General features: G+C 44.8%; 1 protein-coding gene across 1 annotated transcript in view; it reads right to left on the bottom strand.

The window, feature by feature from the left end:
• Nucleotides 1–18,904, bottom strand: part of dnai7 (dynein axonemal intermediate chain 7) — an 83,906-nt gene that overhangs the window by 41,833 nt on the left and 23,169 nt on the right. Inside the window, exons 7-9 of the mRNA XM_078234758.1 lie at nucleotides 13,033–13,136; nucleotides 8,111–8,477; nucleotides 2,473–2,497 (exon numbers count right to left, since the gene is read on the bottom strand). Coding sequence (XP_078090884.1) covers nucleotides 2,473–2,497; nucleotides 8,111–8,477; nucleotides 13,033–13,136 — 496 coding nt within the window. The remainder of the gene's footprint in view (nucleotides 1–2,472; nucleotides 2,498–8,110; nucleotides 8,478–13,032; nucleotides 13,137–18,904) is intronic.

Genomic DNA, 18,904 nt, shown 5'->3' with positions numbered 1-18,904 from the left:
CTCCGGGTGCTCCGGTTTCCTCCTACAGTCTGAAGTACTTGTTTAGGTGCATTGGCCATGCTAAATTCTCCCTGTACCCGGACAGGCGCCGGAGTGTTAATGTAAGCCTCATTGTGACACTAATAAATAAACTTAAAAACTGCAAAACTCTGCTGCCCATATCTTAACTCAGACTACATCCCGTTCACCTCACACCCCAGTGCTCACTGACCCACATTGGCTCCTGGTCAAACAACATCTTCATTTTATCATTCTCATCCTTGTTTTCAAATACCTCCATGACTTGAGCCCTCCCCATCTCTGTAATCTCTTCCAGCCTCACAACCTCTTGATATATCGGCACTCATCTCATTTGGATCTCTTGAACATTATTAGAATTAGGGAATGCATTGCTCCAGGAATCTAAAGGTGCAATGTTAGGAGAGATGTTTTAAAGTCAGATTTACCCTTATTTGTGAATTCTGAGTATAGAGGATGTGGATTATGATTAATAAAGTTAAAGAGTTACTGAAAGATAAAGCAAGTGGCCTATTAGAGTCATAGAGGTTTACAGCATGGAAACAGGCCCTTTGGCCCAACTTGTCCATGCCGCCCTTCCTTTTTAAGCCCCTAAGCTAGTCCCAATTGCCTGCATTTGACCCGTATCCCTCCATACCCATCTTACACATATAACTGACTAAACGCTTTTTAAAAGACAAAATTATTACCCGCCTCTACTACAACTTTGGCAGCTTGTTCCAGACACTCACCACCCTCTGAGAAAAAATTGCCCCTCTGGACCCTTTTGTATCTCTCCCCTCTCACCTTAAACCTATGCCCTCTAGTTTTAGACTCCCCTACCTTTGGGAAAAGATATTGACTATCTAGCTGATCTGTGCCCCTCATTATTTTATAGACCTCTATAAGATCATCCCTCAGACTCCTATGCTCCAGAGAAAAAAGTCCCAGTCTATCCAGCCTCTCCTTAAAACTCAATCCATCAAGTCCCGATAACATCCGAATAAATCTCTTCTGCACTCTTTCTAGTTTAATAATATCCTTTCTATTTTAGGTGACCAGAACTGTACACAGTATTCTAAATGTGGCCTTACCAATGTCTTGTACAACTTCAACAAGACGTCCCAACTCCTTTATTCAATGTTCTGACCAATGAAACCAAGCATGCCGAATGCCTTCTTCACCACTCTGTCCACCTGTGACTCCACATTCAAGGAGCTATGAACCTGTATCCCCGGATCTCTTTGTTCTGTAACTTTCCCCAACGCCCTACCATTAACTGAGTAAGTCCTGCCCTGGTTCAATCTACCAAAATGCATTACCTCGCATTTATCTAAATTAAATTCCATCTGCCATTTGTCAGCCCACTGGCCCAATTGATCAAGATCCCGTTGCAATCGGAGATAACCTTCTTCACTGTCCACTATGCTACCAATCTTGGTGTCATCTGCAAACTTACGAACCATGCCTTCAATATTCTCATCCAAATCATTAATATAAATGACAAATAACAGTGGACCCAGCACCGATCCCTGAGGCACACTGCTGGTCACAGGTCTCCAGCTTGAAAAACAACCCTTTACAACCACCCTCTGGCTTCTGTCATTAAGCCAGTTTTTTATCCATTTAGCTACATCACCCTGGATCCCGTGAGATTTAACCTTATGCAACAACCTACCATGCAATCCCTTGTCAAAGGCCTTGCTAAAGTCCATGTAGACAACATCAACTGCACTGCCCTCATCTACCTTCTTGGTTACCCCTTCAAAAAACTCAATCAAATTTGTGAGACATGATTTTCCACTCACAAAGCCATGCTGACTGTCCCTAATCAGTCCTTGCGTTTTTAAATGCCTGTAGATCCTGTCTCTCAAAATACCTTCTAACAACTTAAATAGGGCTTGAGTGGGATAGTGGTCAGTGCAGACTTGATGGGCTGAATAGCCTCCTTCTGCCCTGTAGGGATTCTATGATTTCTTATTGTGCAAATTAAATTAAAAACTGCTACATTTTCAATCAGTCAATGTCCTTCCAATTCTTCATTTAAATCCACACAAAGTATATTTTCATAATATATCATTACAAACCTAAACTTTTTCATTCCTTCTGAAAAATATTTCTCAAGCATTATTGTAATAAAACAGATCCCAAGTTAACATCCTCCTGATTAACTAGATTTATATCATTACAAAAATTACAATTCTGCTTGCTAATATCAAAGCAAACAAGTAAAGCAAAATAGCAGGTATATAATGGCTCAGATCTCATGATCCCAATTGCAGCGAACACCAAAACTTGTCAGCGTGTAAACCTGGGTTGATTGTCCTCACCAGCGGTGTTTAGAATCATTGATTAAAAGCAATTCCCCATCATTGAGCTGAAGGCAGAACTCTCCGGATGTGTGTTCAGCCCATTACGTCCACAGGGGTATGGTTGCGTTGGGATTGCGTCACGCCACTAGGACCCCCTACTTACCTTGCTGGGAAATCAGTGCTGCAGCCTACAAAAAAGCTAAGAGCGTACTTTTAAATGAAATTAGTGGTACGACTCCAGTTTACAGCTGACCATAAGATCCAGGCCAATATATTTATTGAATGAAACAATTTTCATCCGTGTCCATCTGACATGATAATCTCGGACATGAGAGAATTAAACCATCGCCCCTTGATGTGCAACGGCATTACAACGATGATGACATTACTATTGCTATCCTGGGGGTTACCCTTATCCGAAAACTTAACGGGAACAGCCATATAAATAATGTGGCTACAAGAGCAAATTAGAGGCTGTCAATTTTGTGGCGAGTGACTCACTTGCTGATTCCTCAATGCCTGTCTACCATCTACAAGGCACAAGTCAGGACAGGATGGAATACTTCCCACTTGCCTGAATGAGTGCAATTCCAACAACACTTGTGAAGTTCAATGCCACCCAAGACATGGCAGCCACTTGAACCACATCCATCCCTTAAACATTCAATCTAAAGAAGACTGAGGAAACTTGACATGTCAGCTACAACTCTCACCAACCTTTACAGATGCACCATAGAAAGCATTCTTTCTGGTTGTACCTTTCTTTGTTACTGTGCATGGGAACTGTATGTTTCCTGGTGTATTGAAGAAGGATAACAGCACCATTATCCATGCGAAGTTTTGCGCTTCCAATACATTGCAGACACACACTACACATGATTCTAAATTTGGTGCTATCAATGCAGCGATGGTCTAGACTAGAGACTAGCATCTCAAGAATTTGCTTTGGGGCCAGGCTGGCCGTATATAACCTTCCAGCAAAAGTTGATAGTCTGGGTTGATTCACACTGCTGCCAACTCCAGCTGCGGACCAAACAATACTGTAGAAATTGAGGTAATCCCACTATGCATTTTGCTTATCTTCATTTTCATTAGCATCACACAGAATAACCCAAGCAATCTAATTGCACCAGTTTTCCACCACCATGGAAAGTGGAAAACCCCGCCTGTGTTACAGGCTGCATAGAATGGCCAATAGTGAATCAGTCCCCAATTAAAATCTATTCTACATTTTCTGTTGAATTGTAAGTGGTGGTTTAGTTGGTAGCATGCTCATTGCTGAGTTAGAACATTGTGGGTTCAGGCACCATTACAAAGAACAAAGAACAGTACAGCACAGGAAACAGGCCCTTCGGCCCTCCAAGCCTGTGCCGCTCCTTGGTCCAACTAGACCAATCGTTTGGATCCCTCCATTCCCAGGCTGCTCATGTGACTATCCAGGTAAGTCTTAAACGATGTCAGCGTGCCTGCCTCCACCACCCTACTTGGCAGCGCATTCCAGGCCCCCACCACCCTCTGTGTAAAAAACGTCCCTCTGATGTCTGAGTTATACTTCGCCCCTCTCAGCTTGAGCCCGTGACCCCTCGTGATCGTCACCTCCGACCTGGGAAAAAGCTTCCCACTGTTCACCCTATCTATACCCTTCATAATCTTGTATACCTCTATTAGATCTCCCCTCATTCTCCGTCTTTCCAAGGAGAACAACCCCAGTCTACCCAATCTCTCCTCATAGCTAAGACCCTCCATACCAGGCAACACCCTGGTAAACCTTCTCTGCACTCTCTCCAATGCCTCCACGTCCTTCTGGTAGTGTGGCGACCAGAACTGGACGCAGTACTCCAAATGTGGCCTAACCAGCGTTCTATACAGCTGCATCATCAGACTCCAGCTTTTATACTCTATACCCCGTCCTATAAAGGCAAGCATACCATATGCCTTCTTCACCACCTTCTCCACCTGTGTTGCCACCTTCAAGGATTTGTGGACTTGCACACCTAGGTCCCTCTGTGTTTCTATACTCCTGATGACTCTGCCATTTATTGTATAACTCCTCCCTACATTATTTCTTCCAAAATGCATCACTTCGCATTTATCCGGATTAAATTCCATCTGCCACCTCTCCGCCCAATTTTCCAGCCTATCTATATCCTGCTGTATTGCCCGACAATGCTCTTCGCTATCCGCAATTCCAGCCATCTTCGTGTCATCCGCAAACTTGCTGATTACACCAGTTACACCTTCTTCCAAATCATTTATATATATCACAAATAGCAGAGGTCCTAGTACAGAGCCCTGCGGAACACCACTGGTCACAGACCTCCAGCCGGAAAAAGACCCTTCGACCACTACCCTCTGTCTCCTATGGCCAAGCCAGTTCTCCACCCATCTAGCCACTTCTCCTTGTATCCCATGAGCCTTAACCTTCTTAACCAACCTGCCATGTGGGACTTTGTCAAATGCCTTACTGAAATCCATATAGACGACATCCACGGCCCTTCCTTCATCAACCGTTTTTGTCACTTCCTCAAAAAACTCCACCAAATTTGTAAGGCACGACCTCCCTCTTACAAAACCATGCTGTCTGTCACTAATGAGATTGTTCCGTTCTAAATGCACATACATCCTGTCTCTAAGAATCCTCTCCAACAACTTCCCTACCACGGACGTCAAGCTCACCGACCTATAATTTCCTGGGTTATCCCTGCTACCCTTCTTAAACAACGGGACCACATTCGCTATCCTCCAATCCTCAGGGACCTCACCCGTGTCCAAAGAAGCGACAAAGATTTCCGTCAGAGAAGTTGTAAGAGTTAAGCTCCTACTTGCAGTGTGGTACAGAGGGCACACTGCACTAGTTAATGATACCATGTTTCAGGATAAAGTTTAAGTAAAGTTTATTTATTAGTCACAAGTAGGCTTACGTTAACACTGCAATGAAGTTACTATGAAAATCCCCTAGTCGCCACAGTCCGGCACCTGTTCGGGTACACTGAGGGAGAATTTAGCATGGCCAATGCACCCTAACCAGCACGTCTTTTAGAATGTGGGAGGAAACTGGAGTATCCGGAGGAAACCCACGCAAACCGGGAATCAAACCCGGTAGCACAGTGGTTAGCACTGTTGCTTCACAGCTCCAGGGACCTGGGTTCGATTCCCTGCTTGGGTCACTGTCTGTGTGGAGTTTGCACATTCTCCTCGTGTCTGCGTGGGTTGCCTCCAGGTGCTCCGGTTTCCTCCCACAGTCCAAAGATGTGCGGGTTAGGTTGATTGGCCATGCTAAAATTGCCCTTAAGTGTCCTGAGATGCATAGGTTAGAGGGATTAGTGGGTAAATATGTAGGAATATGGGGGTAGGGCCTGGGTGGGATTGTGGTCAGTGCAGACTTGATGGGCCGAATGGCCTCTTTCCGTACTGTAGGGTTTCTATGATTCTATGATTCCCTGGCGCTGTGAGGCCGCAGTGCTAACCACTGTGCCGCCATGAGACGTCTAACTGAAGCTCCACCTGCTCTCTCAAGTGGATGTAAAAGATCCCATGGCATTAATTGAAGAAGAGCAGTAGATTTGTGGGTAAGCTGGGGATTTTCATCCCGGGGTAGGGCCTGCTGCCAGCATTGGTCAGAATGTTGTACATCCGCAATCATCCAATTGCACTTACGGTCAAGTAACTCACAGTTAAAGGCTGAGAAATCTTCCTCTCAGACATGTGCAGGATGTTAGAAACATTGAAGGTAATTTGGGAAGCATCACCGTGTGAGTGTCAAATGGCAGCCTTACCTGCTTTGAAATTCAAATAAAGTGAGCTTACCTAATTCACATGGCCAATGCAAAGTTTCACATTTCAAGGTGATTGTAGCAAACTATAAATAGTCAACTGCAAAACAACTGATCCAACAACACAAATAGGCCTGTGTAACAAAAAAGAATCATGCTCAGGCTCTGCAAAGAGGAGTTCAGAAGAGGAAGAAAGGTAAATTCTCTAATACTTCCATGGGAATGTGGCATTTTTAAAATTTGTATTTTTATATTGCTGGAATCAGAAGATAACAGTATCACATAGTGTATTACTCAAAGGGACCCCAGCCTTTCAATGCAACACAAACTGGTTGTGGTGCTCTTCATTAGTGCAAATTGATAAACTGAGCAATGTTGACTGAGCAAGGGGATGGGGGAGAGAGAGAGAGGGGGCCAGGGGTACAGGAGAGAGAGGAGGTAGGGGAAAGAGAGAGAGAGAGAGAGAAGCGGCAAGGGGTCATGGGAGAGAGAGAGGTTGGGAGAGAGAGAGGGGCAGGAGGTACAGGAGAGAGGGGGGAGTTGGGGAAGAGAGAAAGAGAGAGGGGGGGGTGCAAGGGAGTACAGGAGAGAGAAGGATTGGGAGAGAGAGAGGGGAGAGGAGGGAGGGCATAGGGGAGAGAGAGGGGGGAGAAGGGAGGGGATAGGGGAGGGAGGAGGGAGGAGATAGGGGAGAGAGAGGGGGGTGGGAGAAAAAGAGTGAGAGAGAGAAAGCGTGAGGGGAGAGAGGGGGGCTGGGAGAGAGAGAGAGGGGATAGAGGATAGGGGAGAGAGAGGGGCTGGGGGACAGAGAGAGGGCGATGGGGTAGGGGAGAGAGAGGGCGAGGGGATGGGGAGAGAGAGCGGCTGGGAGAGAGAGAGAGAGAGGGAGAGAAAGAGAGAGAGAGGACAAGGGTGCGGGGGAGAGAGAGAGGAAGAGAAGGCAGTAGGAGGTTTAAAGGGAGTGGGGAGAGAGGGAGGGAGGGGGGAGATGAAGGAGAGTGGAAGGGGCTATTGGGGGGGGGGCAAGACAGCGTGTGGTGGTGGGGCGTATGTGAGGGGACAGTGCGAGATAGAATGTGAATGTAAATCTCCTCTTAACCTTCTCTCCCCAAGAAGACCTGCCCCAGCTTCGCCAGTCTATCCACACAAATGAAGGCTCTCATTCTTGGAACATTTTCTGTAAATCTTTTCTGTCCCTTTCTAAAACCATCACATCCTACTCATTGAGGCTGAACCAATGTTTCATGAAGGTTCATAACTTATTTCCTTTTGTATTCTGTGCTCCTATTATAAAACCCAGAATTCAATATAATTTCTGAACTCATTTCTCAACCTGCCCTGCCACCTTCAATGATTTATACACAGACACACCCAGGTCCCTCTGCTCCTGCATTTCCTTTAGAACTGGACCCTTTATTTTATTACTCCTCTCCTCCTTCTCCTGACCAAAATGGATCACTTCACACCTCTCTACGTTAAACTTTATCTGCCACGTGCCTGCCCATTCCACCAGCCTGTCTCTATCTTCTTGCAGTTCATCACTACCCTCCTCACAGTTCACAATACTCCCAAGTCTTGTATTATCTGCAAATTTTGAAATTGTGCCCTGTAGACCCCGGTTTAGGTTATCAATATTAATGAAGAAAGGCAGCGATCCCTCCATATACCATCCCCCAGTCAGGAATAAGTAATATTTTCTGTAATTTCTGTTTTAATAGGATTGAATGAAATAATTAAACTGTTGCATAATTAAATTCTTGCTATGCTGAAGACTAATGATTCAAAACATCACATGGTCCCCAATACACTTAAGAAGCATAATTTTACTGACGTTTTGGGATTGAAATGATTAATAGATAGAAAAACAATATAACAGTAGATATAGAAATGATATGGCCACCACATTTTCTTCAAGCTTCTTCACTTCAAACTTTGGTGCCATGTCACTGTGCGTTTTGGGTTCACTGAAAATAACATTGATTAAACTACCTAGACCTGTTTCTGACTTGCAAACCAACATCTCTATACCTTTGTCCTTGTTGGTCGAAGAACCTTTGTTTCTTCTTCAATTGACTGCTTGGCTTCAAGACTGTGTTGATCGTCAGAAGCTTTTAGTTCGTCAGGTGTTTTTTGTTCGTCAGGTGTTTTCTGTTCTTCAGCACTCCTCTGTTGGTCATCGTCTGCCTGTAGCTCCTCGTCCTCATTGATATCTTCTCTAATTTCAATTGGAGTGGGCTTTATTTTAAAGGCTCTCTGATGAGCATAAAAAGTAGGGCTGCGACAAGATATGTGGTCATAATGGGTGTGCAAAATGCGCACAGCAATGTCACTCATAGCCAAGGGTTTAGGGAGTTCAAATTCCACATTGTGATGGACAAATGCATAGCCTTTGAATCTGTGAGAAAATCAGAACTTATTTTAAGCAGTGTTTAATGCTTTGGTAAATATGTGCTAGGCTAAAACAGCAACAGCTTGCTGGCCAACTAAACTTGACCAAAACCTGTGATCCTCAAAACATGATGTGGAGATGCCGGCGTTGGACTGGGGTAAACACAGTAAGAAGTTTAACAACACCAGGTTAAAGTCCAACAGGTTTATTTGGTAGCAAAAGCCACACAAGCTTTCGGAGCTCCGAAAGCTTGTGTGGCTTTTGCTACCAAATAAACCTGTTGGACTTTAACCTGGTGTTGTTAAACTTCTTACTATCCTCAAAACAGCCCAATAACATCAGGTGCATTTCAAGCATGCACTTCACTTGCTGGGTTCAGGATAGCATTCGCCTCGTCAAAGATCCTGAATTGTGAAAAAAAATAAACTCAAGTGAATAGAAATTGCTTCTTTCTAAAACTTATCAAATAATTGCAATATCTCAGTAATGACCCTCTGGGATCTTCAACAGCTAATCAGATGCTTAACCATCATACATGTCAATGTTGGTGTTAAATATTTGGGTAGATCTTGTGTTGAGCTGCCACTTTAAGAGTCTAGTCACATGCTTAGTTTGTGACATCATCAGCTGCTTTGCCGACTTTTAATCAGCCTTGCACAAGTTTTGTACAGTGAACAACTTCTCCGATAAACCTGCCTTACTGACTGCAACCAACCCATGTGCTCAGTTGTCTTTTATCCTCACAAGTGCAACATGAACAATAGTTTGTCTATTCAGCAATAGGCAGTGCAGTACATCTGTTAATTGTCTCAACAACAAGTGGAAATTTTCCAATTTAGCAATGAAACTGTATGTGCTTGTAAGCTCTCTGTAGGAGAACACAGGAGCAAAATCTTGAGTGCTGATGGTTTCCATGTATGCAAAGGAGGCACCATTTCACTGAAAGAGTCAAGATTACTTCAGCTACAAGAAGCACCCTGCCAGAGGTTCAGAAAGATTTCCATTACTTACAGAAAAAGGCAAGGCATACATATTATTGTAAAACACTAACAGTGCAGGACATGAAAGAATATAATAGTTAAAATACTATGCATACTATTGCTCTACTGACCCAAAGGGAGTCATTTTAACCTCACTTGCTGTGTGGGAAATTCACCGACTGAGCAGAATGTTGAGTTATATCTAGTCCTATGTTACTATCCACTGCACCAGATTCCATTTCCCAACAGTTGGGTGAGATTACAACTTCTCTTTGAATAAAGGGGTGGCACACTGGCACAGTGGTTAGCACTGCTGCCTCACAGCGCCAGGGACCCGGGTTCGATTCCCGGCTTGGGTCACTGTCTGTGCGGGAGTCTGCACATTCTCCCCGTGTCTGTGTGGGCTTCCTCCGGGTGCTCCAGTTTCCTCCCACAGTCCAAAGACGTGCAGGTTAGGTGCATTGGCCATGCTAAATTCTCCCTCAGTGTACCTGAACAGGCGCTGGAGTGTGGCGACTAGGGGATTTTCACAGTAATTTCATTGCAGTGTTAATGTAAGCCTATTTGTGACATTAATAAATAAATGTTAGCAAAGGTGCTGCAGCTAATGTTTTAGAAGCCAGTATGGCAGGAGTATTCAAATTAGATTACAGAGTATTGTACACCACTGCAAACTAGATTCACCTGAGATAAATTCACAGTGGGAAAAAATAATTTCCTGTTGTTGCATTTGGCCTGAGCTCAAGTATCTTATTCCTAATGCTTGTAGCTTTTAGGTTTAGGTAATCTCTATTGTTTCATGCTTTGTTTAGTAGCTCTGCTTTAGTTTACTTTGCCTGAATTTATTTTCTCCCTCCTCCCTCCAAACTTTGCTGATCTGTGAAGAGTTTTATCTGCTCCCCTTGCATGTTTTAATTTAAATCAATCAGAACTCCTTCTGCGGTGAAAGATTTTATCAGCGATAGAAGGGTTCAGCCTGACATGTTAACCTTCCTCCTCCTTTATCAGATGAACCTTTTTAAGTATTTCCATTGTTTAATTACAGACTTCATTGTAGACATCCTTATCAGCATTTTGTGAGACACATTTCAACCATCAGACACAGCATCATGAGCTTTTTAAAGCTGTTCAAACAACCATAGGTGCTTTCTTCTGTTATGCAACTGTTTATTCCTACTTGTGTTATTGAAAATATATTTCAAATAAAGACTCAGAAATAAAGATTGCCTACTTCTCTGGGGAATTGAATTTATTTTTTTAGGCAAGTCAATACTGCCACACCCCTCTGCACTGGTCAGGAACTGTTTAAAGTTAAAGTTAACTTATTAGTCACAAGTAAGGCTTACATTAACATTACTGTGAAATTTCCCTAGTCGCCACCGTCCGGCAGCTGTTCAGGTCAATGCACCTAACCAGCACGTCTTTCAGAATGTGGGAGGAAACCGGAACACCCGGAGGAAACCCACGCAGACATGGGGAGAACGTGCAGACTCCACACAAGACAGTCACCCAAGGCCGGAATTGAACCCGGGTCCCTGGCGCTGTGAGGCAGCAGTGCTAACCGCTGTGCCAAGGTGAATGTAATATATAACCATTCAAAATTTACATCATAACAATATTATCAGCCCCCACAATCATTTACTGACCTATGCTGCAATTTGAAAACTAGCATTAATGTTGCTTAAATGAGCATTAATGCCTGGACTCAGAATGTTCTGTACTCAGATTAAAAATCATCAACTCCTCCGCAATGCTACAAAGTATTTCATCAGCAGTCCCAGGTTTCAATGAGCTTCTCCAAATACATAAAGGGCAAAAGAGTAACTAGAGAGAAAGTAGGGCCTCTTAAGGATCAACAAGGTCATCCATGTGCAGATCCACAAGAGATGGGTGAGATCCTAAATGAAATTTTCTCATTGGTATTTACTGTGGAGAAAGGCAGGGATGTTAGGGAACTTGGGGAAATAGTGATGTCTTAGGTGCTGGAAGTCTTAAAGTGCACCAAGGTAGATAAATCCCCGGGACCTGATTAAATGTATCCCAAGACATTGTGGGAGGCTGGGGAGGAAATTGCGGGTCCCCTAGCAGAGATATTTGAATCATCAACAGCCACAGGTGAGATGCCTGAAGATTGGAGGGTGGCAAATGTTGTGCCTTTGTTTAAGGAGGGCTGCAGGGAAAAAACCTGGGAACTACAGCTTAACATCTGTAGTGTTGTTATAAGGTATTTTGAGAGACAGTATCTACAGGCAGTTAGAGATGCAAGAACTGATTAGGGATAGTCAGCATGGCTTTGTGAGTGGAAAATCATGCCTCACGAATTTGACTGAGGTTTCTGAAGGGGTAACCAACAAGGTAGATGAGGGACGTGCAGTCCACGTTGTCTACATGGACTTTAGCAATGCCTTTGACAAGGTACCACATGGTAGGTTGTTGCATAAGGAAAAATCTCATGGGATCCAGAGTGAGGCAGCCAATTGGATACAAAATTGGCTTGATGACAGAAGACAGAGGGTGGTTGTAGAGAGTTGTTTTTCAAACTGGAGGCCTGTGACCAGCGGTGTGCCTCAGGCATTGGTGCTGGGTCCACTGTTATTTGTCATTTTTATTAATGATCTGGATGAGAATTTAGGAGGCATGGTTAGTAAGTTTGCAGATGACACCAAGATTGGTGGCATAGTGGACAGTGAAAAAGGTTATCTAGAATTACAACGGGATCTTAAGCAATTGGGCCGATGAATGGCAGATGGAGTTTAATTTAGATAAATGAGAGATGATGCATTTTGGTAAATCGAATCGGGGCAGGACTTACTCAGTTAATGGTAGGACGTTGGGGAGAGTTACAGAACAAAACGATCTAGGGGTACAGGTTCATAGCTCCTTGAAAGTGGAGTCACAGGTGGACAGAGTGGTGAAGAAGGCATTCGGCATGCTTGGTTTCATTGGTCAGAACATTGAATACAGGTGTTGGGGCGTCTTGTCAAAGTCGTATAAGTGATTAGTAAGGCCACAGTTAGAAAACTAAGTACAGTTCTGGTCACCCTATTATAGAAAGGATATTATTAAACTAGAAGGGTGCAGAAAAGATTTACTAGGATGCTACCGGGATTTGAGGTTTGAGTTATAACAAGAGGCTGGATAGACTGGGATTTTTTTCCCTGGAGCATAGGAGGATTAGGGGTAATCTTATAGAGGTCTATAACATAATGAGGGGCATGGATAAGGTAGATAGATAGTCAACATCTTTTCCGAAAAGTAGGGGAGTCTAAACTAGAGGGCATAGGTTTAAGGTGAGAGGGGAGAGATATGAAAGGGTCCACAGGGGCAGTTTTTTCACTCAGAGGGTGGTGAGTGTCTGGTACAAGCTGCCAGAGGTAGTAGTAGAGGCGGGTACAATTTTGTCTTTTAAAAAGCATTTAGACAGTCACATGGGTAAGATGGGTATAGAGGGATATGGGCCAAACGTGGGCAATTGGGACTAGTTTAGTAGTAAAAACTAGTCGGCATGGACAGGGCCTGTTTCCATGAACCTCTATGACAATGAGAAAGAACTTCGCATTGACTGGCAACAATCTGCATACCTGGGGTTTTTGTTGAAGTTGGCCCACAAACAGAGAGTGATGTTCTCATCAGTAACTACCTCTTGCATGTTTCCAGTCTCAATGTCAACAAGATCAATGGCTTTCTAAAAGAGAATGGAAGTTTTTAAATATGCAGTGGACCTTTCAATGATTTTAAGATGCATTGTGCATGAAAAGTATCTGTCAAATATTCTCATTAACTTACAAATTCACCAGAAAATGATAAGCATCAAAATATAGCAGGTGCCCCTTTTGCATGATAAGATTACAAAAGCAACCCAGAACTACCTGATAAAAGCAAAACACTGCGGATTCTAGAATCTGAAACAAAAACAGAAAATGCTGGAAAAACTCAGCAGGTCTGACAGCGTCTGTGGAAAGAGAATAGAGCTAACGTTTCGAGTCTGGATGACCCTTAGTCAGAGCTGAAACTACCCGCATTGTCTTTAAACTTTGATACAAAAAAACTTGGGCTGGAGATTCTGCTTGGTTGCATTATTTTTCTGTAAAATTTCCTTGAAATCTGCCAAACCAGCACAAAGGTTTACAGAATTTCAAACACAAATTACGTTTGGTACAGTTTGAGCTTCCGTGATCTTTTGCTGGTTGAAAGAAAGAATGTTCTAGAAGCCCGTCCTGCTCGCAACACTTGTCCCATTTCTGTTAGTTTCACTCATTGGGAATCGGGGAAAACTCTCCACTGTTTAGAGTCATACCTGGCACAAAGGACGGTTGTGGCTGTCAATCATCTGAGGCCTGGGATATCACTGCAGGAGGTCCTCAGGTTGTGTCCTAGGTCCAACCATTTCAGCTGCTTCATCAGTGATCTTCCCAGCATCAAGAGGTCAGAAATGGAGATGTTTACTGATGAGTGTACCATTCGTGACTCCTCAGACACTGAAGTAGTTCAGGTTCACATGCAGCAAGATCTGGACAACATTTAGGTTTGGGCTGGTAAGTGGCAAGAAACATTCGTACCACACAAATAGCAGGCAATGACCATTGTTGTGTATTCATGTTTGTCCCCAGTTGGGAGAAGGTCCCTTTAAGAGTTTGATCACATACTTACGACATTATCAGCCGTTGCATCAGGCTTATAAAACGAAGTCTTAGAAACCCTACAGCACAGAGAAAGGCCATTCGGCCCATCGAGTCTGCACCGACCACAATCCCACCCAGACCCTACCCCCATATCCCTACATATTTACCCACTAATCCCTCTAACCTACACATCTCAGGACACTAAGGGCAATTTTAGCATGGCCAATCAACCTAACCCACACATCTTTGGACTGTGGGAGGAAACCGGAGCACCCGGAGGAAACCCACGCAGACACGAAGAGAATGTGCAAACTCCACACAGACAGTGACCCAAGCCGGGAATCGAACCCAGGTCCCTGGAGCTGTGAAGCAGCAGTGCTAACCATTGTGCTACCGTGCCGCCCGGTCAGTCTAAATTAGTCAGTCTAATTTGAGGCTCTGTAAGAGCAATACCTTCCCCAATAAAAACTCTTGTTTATTTCTGGTCTGAGAGATTGGTTGACTCATATCATTAACAGCTGGGCGGGTTGTTGAGAAATCCATGAATACCTTTGTCACATATGCCATTTATTGTTCGTTTTTTTCTTTATTCATTCATGGGATGTGGGCATCACTGACTGGGTCTTCAAGGTACAGACAATGTGAGTGGAGAGAGGGTTAAGCACAGGTTAAAGAGATGTGTATTGTCTCCAGACAGGACAGTTAGTGAAATTTTGCAAGTCTCTTTTAAAATACCACAAAGAAAACCGGCGTTGAGTCCACGCTGCAAACGCTCAGAAAACAGCTACAGGAATCCGCGAAAGTAAGGAAAATCACTGTTCCATGCAACAGCCTTTCAAAAAGAATTAAGCAGATAAAAACATCGCTACACCAAAGCTGATGGACAGGGGGTGCCGAATAATGGTAACAATCATTGAAGAAATCAAAGTTTAAAAAAACATTTCATAGAATCCAGCATCAAAACAATTGCTGCCACATGCTCTGCTTGGAATATTCTGATGTGGAGATGCCAGCGTTGGACTGGGGTGAACACAGTAAGAAGTCTCATAACACCAGGTTAAAGTCCAACAGGTTTATTTGGAAGCACAAACCACTAGCTTTCGGAGCGCTGCTCCTTCGTCAGGTGAGTGGGAGTTCTGTTCACAAACAGGGCATATAAAGACACAAACTCAGTTTACAAAATAATGGTTGGAATGCGAGTCTTTACAGGTAACCAAGTCTTAAAGGTACAGACAATGTGAGTGGAGAGAGGGTTAAGCACAGGTTAAAGAGATGTGTATTGTCTCCAGACAGGACAGTTAGTGGGATTTTGCAAGTCCAGGCAAGTCGTGGGGGTTACAGATAGTGTGACATGAACCCAAGATCCCGGTTGAGGCCGTCCTCATGTGTGCGGAACTTGGCTATCAGTCTCTGCTCAGCGACTCTGCGCTGTCGTGTGTCGTGAAGGCCGCCTTGGAGAACGCTTACCCGAAGATCAGAGGCCGAATGCTCGTGACCGCTGAAGTGTTCCCCAACAGGAAGAGAACACTCTTGCCTGGTGATTGTCGAGCAGTGTTCATTCATCCGTTGTCGTAGCGTCTGCATGGTCTCCCCAATGTACCATGCCTCGGGACATCCCTTCCTGCAGCGTATCAGGTAGACAACGTTGGCCGAGTTGCAAGAGTATGTACCGTGTACCTGGTGGATGGTGTTCTCACGTGAGATGATAGCATCTGTGTCGATGGTCTGGCACGTCTTGCAGAGGTTGCTGTGGCAACCTCATATTCTGGAACAGTGCTCCCTCTACTGTGAGCAGTAAGCATTACAACCATTAGTTGCGAGCTCGGAGAAGGAGCAGGTGACTCAGGGGACCTTGTTTGTAATAAAAATAGCAAGATAGTGCTAAAAGCGTTGGGTGGGATTTTACCTCCCCACTCGTCCAAAAACCAGAAAATCCCACCCGAGATCAACGGACCTTTCCATTCTCCATCCCTCGCCTGCTCCGATTTCCCCGGCGGGACAGGCGGTAACATTCCAGCAGTTGTGGCACATTTGTGCTTACACAAGCCTTCCATAGTAAAAATGGTGGGTGTTTTTGGCATTGTGGGATAGGATGATGAAAATTCTGAACACATACGGCACATAGGGCGGCACGGTGGCCCAATGGTTAGCACTGCTGCTTCACAGCTCCAGGGACCCGGGTTCGATTCCCGGCTCGGGTCACTGTCTGTGTGGAGTTTGCACATTCTCCTCGTGTCTGCGTGGGTTTCCTCCGGGTGCTCCGGTTTCCTCCCACAGTCCAAAGGTGTGCGGGTTAGGTTGATTGGCCATGCTAAAATTGCCCCTTAGTGTCCGGAGATGAGTAGGTTAGAGGGATTAGCGGGTAAAATATGTAGGGACATGGGGGTAGGGCCTGGATGGGATTGTGGTCGGTGCAGACTCGATGGGCCAAATGGCCTCTTTCTGCACTGTTGGGATTCTATGAATGAATACACTGAAAAATGTAAATGCCCTGTCCTGTCTAACGGTGGGGGGCGGGGGGCAGGGGAACAACTTTCAACCTTCTGTGAAGTCTGATGCAACCAGAAAAACCAGGCTGGAAAATTCATGGTGTGATTGTGGCGATATTGCAGGGCCACCTCTCTCTTGGTCATGGCCGAGGGGTTCAGGTTCCATCAAGTAATCAGCCAGAAGGTGAATCAATCACACTTTCCATAGCAACTTTAAAAAGGAATTAGCTGAATACTGTGAGACAGCCTAGTGTGTGGGTTAAAAAGTGAAGCTATCCAGAACAGGCTGTTAACAGAAAGCACCTTAGACCCAAAATATTGATGGAACTATGGAACTAGCAGCTAAAGAAGCCCAACAATTAAGCTCGAGCACTAAAGTGGTTCGCACTGCTGCCTCACAGCGCTAGGAACCCAGGTTCAATTCCTAACTCGGGTCACTGTCTGTGCGGGGTCTGCACATTCTCCCCGTGTCTGCGTGGGTTTCCTCCGGGTGCTCCGGTTTCCTCCCACAGTCCAAAGATGTGCAGGTTAGGTGGATTGGCCATGCTAAAATTGCCCCTTAGTGTCAGAGAGTTTGGCAGGGTAAATATGTGGGGGTTACAGGAATAGGGCCTGGGTGGGATTGTGGTCGGTACAGTCTTGATGGGCTGAATGGCCTCCTTCTGTATTGTAGGGATTCTATGATTCTATTCTATAATCTATTAGGTCTGTAAGGTATCAGCTCAGACCCAAATACAGACATGAAATTGGCACCGGTGTGCAAACGCTGGGCATACAGATGCAAAATGCAGGCATGGTAAAAAGGTGCATATCGAAGGGCGTGTTGGAGAAAGAAATAAGTTTCCAACAAGAATTATAAAAAGTATGATCCAAACGAATCAAGTGGAAAACCGAATAAAGGGAAGGGTGCCCACATGATGCAAAAAAGGACCAGATTCACAGACGGATGACGAACTGTCATTGACAATTGCTGGTGCAAGCAACCATTACCGCATCACACCTCTACAGTACGGACAACCAGTAAAAATAGATTTGGACACCGGAGCCACTGTGTCATTGGTTTTAGGAATTGTGTAGCAAGGAAAACTCCAATACCGCCTCGAAACCCTCAGAGATAAAATTATACCGGAGAAGTGGTTCTGTTCAGGGGCCATATCGATGTAACCGTGCGGCTGAACGGACAGATCGCAGACTTGTCCCTGCACATCGTTAAAGCTAACTGTCCAGCAATAATGGGGGGAACCTGGCTGGAAAGAATCAAGCTGAACTGGGGGCCGGGATGAATCTCATGTCAGAGCCTGAAGCAGGTCCACTGAAGATTTTAAAGAAACACTGTCTTTAATGGAGAGCTGGGAAGCATGAAGGAAATCTTAGTCAAATTAAAGATTAAGGTTGAAAGTCAAGCAAGATGCTTAAAGGCTAGGTCAGTGCGATCCTCAATCAGGCTCAAGGCAGAATTAGGGAGACTGGTCAAGACGGGGTCCTCAAACCCGTTAATGTAAGTGATTGGGCCATGCTGATCATAGATCATAGAATCCTACAGTGCAGAAAGAGGCCATTCGGCCCATCGAGTCTGCACAAACCACAATCTCACCCAGGCCCTATCCACATATCCCTACATATTTACCCACTAACCCCTCTAACCTATGCATCCCGGGACACTAACGGGCAATTTAGAATGGCCAATCAACCTAGCCCGCACATCTTTGGACTGTGGGAGGAAACCAGAGCACCTGGAGGAAACCCACGCAGACACAGGGAGAATGTGCAAACTCCACACAGACAGTGACCCGAGCCGGGAATCGAACCCAAATCCCTGGAGCTGTGAAGCAGCAGTGCTAACCACTGTGCTACCGTGCCGCTCTACTGATAGTACCCATGATGAAGAAAGTTGGCTCGGTACGCATATGTGGTGATTTTAAAGTCACTATCAATCTGGTACTGTGTGCACAGCAGTACTCTCTGCCTTTAATTGATGATTTAGTTGCTGGATTGGCTATAGAGGCCAGCATTTCAGTAAAGTTGTCCTTAGTCAAGCTAACTTCCAGATAAATGTGGACCCAGGACAACAATATTTAGAACATAGAACAGGCCCTTCGGCCCACGATGTTGTGCCGAGCTTTGTCTGAAACTCAGATCAGGCTATTTCCTCCCTATCATCCCGAAGTACTCCATGTGCCTATCCAATAGCTTCTTAAATGTTCCTAAAGTGTCTGACTCCACTATCACTGCAGGCAGTCCATTCCACACCCCAACCACTCTCTGAGTAAAGAACCTACCTCGGACATCCTTCCTATATCTCCCACCATGAACCCTATAGTTATGCCCCCTAGTTACCGCTC

The sequence above is a fragment of the Mustelus asterias genome, chromosome 19 (genome assembly GCF_964213995.1).
Source record: "Mustelus asterias chromosome 19, sMusAst1.hap1.1, whole genome shotgun sequence".
In the NCBI taxonomy this organism is placed as follows: Eukaryota; Metazoa; Chordata; class Chondrichthyes; order Carcharhiniformes; family Triakidae; genus Mustelus; species Mustelus asterias.
This window is presented reverse-complemented; position numbering and strand designations above follow the sequence as displayed.